The sequence below is a fragment of the Hippocampus comes genome, unplaced genomic scaffold (genome assembly GCF_001891065.2).
Source record: "Hippocampus comes isolate QL1 unplaced genomic scaffold, H_comes_QL1_v1.1 scaffold94, whole genome shotgun sequence".
Classification (NCBI taxonomy): domain Eukaryota; kingdom Metazoa; phylum Chordata; class Actinopteri; order Syngnathiformes; family Syngnathidae; genus Hippocampus; species Hippocampus comes.
The window spans coordinates 2698922-2706985 of record NW_017806059.1 but is presented as its reverse complement, the minus strand read 5'-3'; the positions used below and the strand labels follow the sequence as shown (position 1 = coordinate 2706985).

Genomic DNA, 8064 nt, shown 5'->3' with positions numbered 1-8064 from the left:
AAACTTTTTTGAGCCAAGGCACACTTCTTTCATTGAAAAAAATCTCGCGGCACACCACTAGCTAAAAATGTGACCCCCCCCTGCTTATTTTTCCAATTAACGTGTTATATTGTTACTCTAACTGTGACCCCCCCCCTGCTTATTTTTCCAATTAACGTGTTATATTGTTACTCTAACCGTTTTTAACATTGAAGAATGACGTTATAACAGCTTGAATTGGAATCAAATGAACACAAAGTAAACAGTATTTTATCATCTTTCATATTTATTGTTTCACCGTCGTCCTGCATTCATGCGTCACAAATTCGCTTGTCTCTCGTCGAAACACAAGGCAATTGGCTAGCTGTTGCTGCTCCCTAGCGGTATGGGAGGGGACTACATGATTACTTTCTGGGCGAAAGACCGCACAAACATACAAATTGGATATTTTCCCGCGGCACACGGGTTGAAAAACACTGCTTTACTCTATTCTTTGTTTTTTACATTATGCACAACGCTCATTTATTGTGCAACAATCTAATTGTAACATGTGTTTGTTACATATTTTGATGCAGTTTTATGCTATAAAAACATTTATGTCTGAATTTTGCGGGGGGCGTGGAACGGCTTCGGGCATTTACATGGAAAACGCGTCTCTACTTACAACATTTTCTAGTTAAGAAATTTCTTCCAGAACCAATTAATTTCGTAAGTAGAGGTACCGCTGTAGTGGGGAAAAAAAATAACTCGATTCCGTCTTGTGCAGAATATTTGAGTAAAAGCTGACTTAATTTAGAACGTGCATCTATAACATTTCAACTTTTTCGTCCACTTTTGTTACATCAGCTGTGCCGTCCAGGCTCCAAGGCAGAGTGAAGCTCTCACCTTCCAACTCCTTGTAAATGACTGAGGAGAAGTGGGCCAGTTGCTTGGAGCTAAAATGGTTCTTCCAGTCTCCAACGACACCTAATGCACAGACAAAACAGTGAGTCATCATGAAAAAATCCAGTTGCAGAAAAAAAACACCATCGACATTGCAGTTGCTTTATCTGCCTGAGGGAAAGCAGATATTTTTCCCATCAAAATCATTATTTCATATTTAATACTCAGTTAACTAATATCGCCATATCTTCAGCAGACTTGGAAACCTAATGAACCTACCTTTAAGTCGTTTCGAAAATTGATGGATGGATGAATCTGATTACCTGTTCATGATGTCAGTGGGCTTTGCTGGGAGATGCAATTTTCTTTTACATTTTCATGCATTTTATGTCACACTTGTCCTCATTAGGGTTGCGAGTGAGTCTATCCCTGCTGATATTGGGTGAGAGGCCAGGGTCACATTGGTCTGGTCGCCAGCCAATCACAGGGCACATACAAACACTCACATTTACACCTATGGGCAATTTGTCTTCAATCACCTAACATGCATGTTTTTGCTCGTTCAGGGAGCTGAATATGGTTGTAATTTTGGATTGATGTAAAAAGGTAGCTTCTTCACTCAGCAAAATAAATGAGCAACTGATATCAGAGAAAGCAGAACAGCTGCCTCACCTTTCCTCAGAAACTGAGACTTGTCAGAGTTCATGTATATCTTGGGGACCAAAGTGAAGTTGGACATGATGTTGGCCTGCATGGACTTGAAGGAACAGTGGCTGGATATTTTCTCGATGACTTCGTCACTCAGGTTCTTTCCCAGGAAATCAGACATAAGACGTAAAGCTGCAGGAAGGTCCTGCAAGGCATGAAAGTTTCTCAATAAATTCTCGAAGTGTGCGTATAGCATAGGGGTATCCAAAGTTGGTCCTCAAGGGCCGCTGTACTGCCTGTTTTCCAGCTTTGCCAGGAGCAACACACCTGATTCAAATCATCAGGATTATTCAAATGCTGCTTCAGAGCTGGCTGATGAGCTGACCATCTGAAGCAGGTGTGTTGCAGCTCGGAGAGATGTAAAACAGGCAGGATGGTGGACCTCCAGGCCCGGAGCTGGACATGCCTGGCCGCCGTATAGCATAGGGCAGGGGTGCCCAAACTTTTTGGACTGAAGATCTATTTTTAGATCACCCAAACTCCCCCGATGGACCCGTTATTGCACACCCGCGCATACGCACGCACTTACACACGCATGCCATGATGAGCAACAGCCATAATGGCCCCTAAGATGAACGAAACAGAAAAATAAAGACACGAGAGTTGGTAGGTTTGTGAAAAGGAAATCACTGCCTACCTTCGTCGAGACCTGACGCGGAGGCACGGGACGTACTTTTGCAGCGTGTTAACGATCGTAGCTCACTCGTACCGTTTTAAAATGCTTCTCTTGGCCCTCCAGATTCCCATTCTTTGCCAATTCCATTGTTGAACTTAACATGAAACAAACTCTGAATAATAATAATAATAATTATAATAATAAAAGCTATATCGCAACAGCGCTGATTGCAAGCTGCAATTGCAGACTGCTGGCCACTAACAACTTGCGGTGATGCAGGTCATGCACCACCGTAGGTCAAAGGTGATCTGCTTTTTTGATTTTATTTTGAAAATACTTTTTGTGAAAGTGAGACTGACAGCGTACAGTGTGCACTAACACAAAAATATATCATTTTAATCACACGCACACAGACACACAAACTTTTTTGTGAGAGGTTTATTTTTGGGGGGGGGGGTTCCCTGTTCACCCCTCGACCAGTCTGCGAGCTACCGGTCCATCGCGATCGACATATTGGGCACCCTGGCATAGTGTGGTTGAAAAACTCAAAAGACTTTGGTTTGTGTTTGTTTTACCTGAATCATTTGCTCATATGTGATATACATGATTCTGTCTCCCAGCTCGGTGTGCCTCCAGCTCTTAACATGGTTGGTCCATTTGCCAAACATCACTGAAAACAGACAGCACAGAATCATTTTGTGTCAAAATAGAAGTTAAAAATCAACGTTCATATGTGTCAGAGTAATCAATTAGACATTCAGAAATAAAACACGAGGAGGAGACAGGACACTCAATTCTGGTACCAGGGGGGAATGAGGAGAACCGTTTCAGTTCTCTGCACTTCACCCAAGGATCTCCCCACTCGCCCTCTCATTTATTTCTCACTGGGAATCTAATACAGGGTGCGTCCAACCTAAGGAGTGACGGCTGTTGAAGACACATACTGAACTTGTTTGACTATGTGTGTGTATGTGAGTGAAAAGTATGTACATGTGTGCAATCACGACAAAAACAGCAAGTTGCAGCTGGTGTTGACAGCTCCATCCATGTCCGACCTTGCTCTTATTTTGTCTTAATACTTGTCTCTTCCCAACCACTTTCTCGGAAAGGTGGTTGCGTCCCTCAACTGTCACACAGTGCACTTAGCATTCTTTATTATGAATGTGTGCATATCTTTATTTAAAGCATAATTATATCTTTATTAAAAGCTTAAGCATTCTTCATTACAGGCATAATCAATTCATCATTAATAATATGCAAATGTATGAAACCTAAAAACAATCAACCTAACATTATGCATATTTGTGTGTTCAATATAATAGTCAAGGGGGATCCACTACCAGGGGTGCCCATTACATCAATCGCGATCTACTGGTGCCAAGTCGATCGCAAGGGGTGTACAGGAGAAAAAAAAACATGTGTGTGTTTTTGTGCATGTTAGTAATATATTTATAAGTTAATGTACACTGCACCCTACTCATCTGTCGATCGCAAGGGGTGTAGAGGAGAAAAAAAAACATGTGTGCGTCTTTGTGCATGTTACTAATATATTTTTAATTATAAGTTAATGTACACTGCACCCTACTCATCCTATCCGTCTCACTTTCACAAGTATTTAAAAAAAGAAAATAAAGCAGGTAAGGCGTAGAAAAAAAAGTAGTGTTTCCGGTAACCCGACCGACCGAGAATTTCTACGTTGAAAAAAAACTTTACGGTCGGCATTTTTTTCAAACAACCCTCTACATTTTTGTGTAGAGGGTTTACATCTGTGCAAACTCTCGCGATATTCACGTTGAGCGGGTGCGTCGTTTGCCCTGTCGTCTGTCAACAACATTGAAACATGGCGGCGGCCGCGATCTCCGACGACAGTTTAAACCGCGTTTTCTGTGTTACAGTTGCAAGCTCGCACCATAATGTTAAGAAAATAGCATCCATTGATGTATCGAAAAAATTCAGCGAACTGTTTGATGAACACCACGGGCCGAGTAAAAACCTTGGGCGGAGGAGGAGGGCGGCGGAGGGGGCACCCCGGCCCCCCGAGTCCGGAGCGGGGAGAAAACTAAATAGGTGGCGGCGGCGCCGGCTGCCATATGTGGTGGCGGCGCCGGCCGCGGAGTGGCAGGTTCAATCTCTTCTTGTTTTATGTTTTATGGTTATTTTGTTTAAATTTTTGATGGAAAAAAAAAGATTAAAAAAAAAAAACTTTGTCCGACCTACCGACCCTATGCTGAAATTTCATGATACCGGAAACATCTTTTTTGTTTGGCCTAAGTATTTAACCTATGGTGGCGCGTGACCTGCGTCATCGGAAGTTGTTAGCGCTCAGCAGTCTGCAATTGCAGCTTATGATCAGAGCTGTTGCGCTATATCTTTTATCGTTATTATTATTCTCATTCAGAGTTTGTTTCGTGTACAATCCACTGAGGTCACGGGCAAAGAATAGAAATCTAGAGGGCCGAGGGAAGCACTTTAAAACGGTACGTGTGAGCTACGATAGTTAACAGGCTGCAAAAGTGCGTCGCATACCTCCGTGTCGGGCTGTTGCTCATCATGGCGTGCGTTTGTATGAGCGTGCGCGATAACGGGTCGATCGCGGGAGGTTGGTTGATCGAAAAGTCGATCTTCGGTCCAAAAAGTTTAGGCACCCCTGTGACAAACTAATGTATAAAAAGAATCTAGGAAAATAAGTATGGAAATGGTTGTCCATCAGTTACAGTATGTATTACGTTTATCATTGCGATTTTCGTCTGAAATGGTGTAATAATGTGTTGCACAAGATGTGCCCCAAACCAAGGGACCTTATTTAACAAAATGAAAGGAAAACTAATGGATGTACATCATTGGTGTCCAAACTACGACCTGGAGGCCATTTGCGGCCCGCCACCCACTACATGACAAAAAAAATTAAGGAAAAACTAAAACTAAAAATGACATTTGACACGGGCTGCAAGATGAGTAAAAAACGGTGAAGGCGTTTGTCAGAAAAATAGCTGCCATCACTACTACTAAGTTTATTGATACACTGTAGAACTTTTCTCTATCTACGAGGATATAGATGTACCATTTCTGATTATAGAATAATAATTAACAATAGATTAAGAATAACAATTCAAGAATAAAGAATTCAATTTTGAGGCAAATATTGTTTCTTCCACTTTGTGCTCTATGGATTATTTCTGAAGATATCACATTAATGAGCCTCAAGTAACTCTTGGAACTACAATTTGTTCATGTTTGGTTTCTGAATGTGGAGATGGGATTCAGCTGCTGTTTAGTGCAGAGCTGGATCGACTCTATGGGATAGACGGCGATGGGCCACCCTAAAAATCCTCAACTATTTGCCTTAACTCGACAACACAAACAATATCTCATTGCTTTCTTGACTGACTTTGGTGTGTTTCAAAAAGTTGAAAACTTTTAACAGTGGCCCTTTCATCCTTCTTTTTCTGTATGCGTCCCTCAAGCGTAAAACTTTGGATACCACCGATGTACATGTTTTACAATGTGTCCTAAATTGCAAGAACACAGATTTCATCCATTGTTTGGGGGCTTAATACTGGCATCAATGTATGAAAAGTAATTCAGTGAATGAAATCATTATCGGATAGATTTAAGGTGCTTTAAAACAAAGTTCAAATTTTGGACAAGTAAATCAGGAAATCTTGAAATGCAACGCTCTCAGCTATAAGAAAACACTTCACAAGAAAATAATTTCTAACCCGAGAGTCAAATTAGGAGACAACTTATCCAATTTCTTCCCAATTTAAAACAGTTCCCAGGTGCCTCAATAAATGGCTTCACTGTCTATGACATTCTTCAGTCAAACAAGCAAAGGAAAAAGAATTACAGCACACTGGTCGAAACGACTCCCTTTTGGGGAGCTGTTCTTTCTCATGCAAATAAGTCACTGTTCACCCTGACCTCTATTCTGAGGGAACCAACTGGGTGCAGAGCAAGTGGCTATTTCAGCGCAGAGTCTGAAGAGAAAAGCAACACCCTGGAAACTAATCATAATAATAATAATAATAATAATAGTAAATACAAAACAGACCTCTGCCTTCCAGGAATTTGTCAATAAACTCTTCCCAGGTTCCAGGGTCTTCAAGGAAAGTGGCCATCTGGTGGAAGTAATAGGAAGACACCGCGACATCCTTGGGGTTCCTCATTACATAGATCACCTGACGAAGGGGGGGAAATGCGTCAAATCCAGGATGACTTTGTAGATGCTAAAGGGAGATACAGCATTGTATTTTCAAGCAGAACTAACTTTGGCTTTCGAGGAGAAGAAAGATTGTGGCATGAGTTCGTACGGAAAATGTGTAACCAGTGCTCGTGGAGAAGGCAACTGATCCACAACTACTTTTAATCTTTTTTCCTCCAGCCAGGGGACTCTATCCCAGTTGGGAATAGTTTGGATCGGTGTCAAGTCTCCACCATTCAGCACCAGCGGGAGGATCTCTTGCATCCAGACTGTACCTGTAGAGGAGAGCATTTTGTATTACAATGTACATGACTGTATATACAGCCGATGACAAAAGTTGTATAATCTTGTGTCAAACATAACCACTTTAATTTCAATCTATGTGGATTGCTCAATCAGAACTAGACATTAAACAGAAGAAACACACAGTTCACGCTCAAATACCCACACCTTAGACCGGTAATCAGACTCACACACACACACACACACACACACACACACACACACACACACACACACACACACACACACACACACACACACTACTGGTAATTGCCTTCCATTGAAGTTCAGCTCATGCTTTTCAATGTTGACAGAAGTAGTACTGCTTTCTGATTATCGTTTAGCACTTTCACACCCATTAAACGTACTGTTAAACAAATTGTTGCAATTATTTTGAGTGAAGCAGTCACATTTCATATACTTCCAAAATTCTCTTTCATTACCTGTACAAACTTCCAATGTCACACTTAGACTGGAAAGTGTTATGTTTCTGTCTGGTTACGTTTGGTTTTGTTTCCTGATGTGCCCTTCTTGTCGCCACCTGTTCTCATCATCTGTGTCCCTTGTGTTTAACCAATCAGCTCCCTCAACCCTTTGTGTCTTGTCCAGGTGTTTCTCGTTGTCTAGTCACTTTGCTTGTATTTAGTTCCTTGAGTTCTGTCAGTCTTCGTTGGGTCATTGTGAGTGTGAGTATAGGTGTGCTCCTGTCATAGTTTTGATGGTTACTTTGGTTCCTTGTGCTTTCCAGGCATTTGTTTGAGTACTTCGACTTTGTGTTTTTCCTTTGTACTCCAGTTTGTATTTTTGTTAAATAGTATTTAACAAGTACAAGTACTTATTTAACACGCATGTCGACACACTGTGTTGATACTGTGTTGATACTGTGTCGCTGACCACTGCCACCTGCTAGACCTTCAAAATCCCTGCAGCTAACCCACTTGACAGACTGGACTGATTTGACGATGAAGTGTATACAATATCATTCGCGGGAGAACACACACACAATGTGTCATGTCCCGTTTTCGACAGCAGGTGGCAGGCGGTGCATTCTGGCTGGCTGCACACCTGCTACCTATTTGTCATTAAGCACCTGCTTTATTAGAGCTGTCTTTCTGACTCTTACTTGACGGAGAATTGCTTGCCGTGCCACTGCTTTGCCCGTGTGTCGGTCTTCTCCCTCTCGTATTAGTCTTAGTGCGCTAGTTAGATTCGTCGACTCTTTTTGGTGAAGTCTTTTCTTCGTGTGTAATCGTATTCGAGTTTATTTTTCTTCCTTGCCTTTTGTGCGAGCGTTTTTTGTTATTGGGTTTTTGCATGTTCTCCTGGTACTTGTTTTGACCAGCGTTTTCTGTTGTCTATTTTCGGCGGTGCGGTTTTTGTTAATAAATATTATTTT

The 8064-nt window shown here is 41.7% G+C and overlaps 1 protein-coding gene across 2 annotated transcripts in view; it reads right to left on the bottom strand.

The window, feature by feature from the left end:
* Nucleotides 1-527: 527 nt before the first annotated feature.
* sult2st3 (sulfotransferase family 2, cytosolic sulfotransferase 3) overlaps nt 528-8064 on the bottom strand; it is an 18719-nt gene continuing 11182 nt past the window's right edge. Inside the window, exons 2-6 of one of the 2 annotated variants that reach the window (XM_019893018.1) lie at nt 6453-6661; nt 6237-6363; nt 2761-2855; nt 1534-1714; nt 528-945 (exon numbers count right to left, since the gene is read on the bottom strand). In XM_019893018.1, coding sequence (XP_019748577.1) covers nt 785-945; nt 1534-1714; nt 2761-2855; nt 6237-6363; nt 6453-6661 — 773 coding nt within the window. In that variant the 3' untranslated portion in view covers nt 528-784. The remainder of the gene's footprint in view (nt 946-1533; nt 1715-2760; nt 2856-6236; nt 6364-6452; nt 6662-8064) is intronic. The other variant, XM_019893019.1, reaches the window with a different exon arrangement.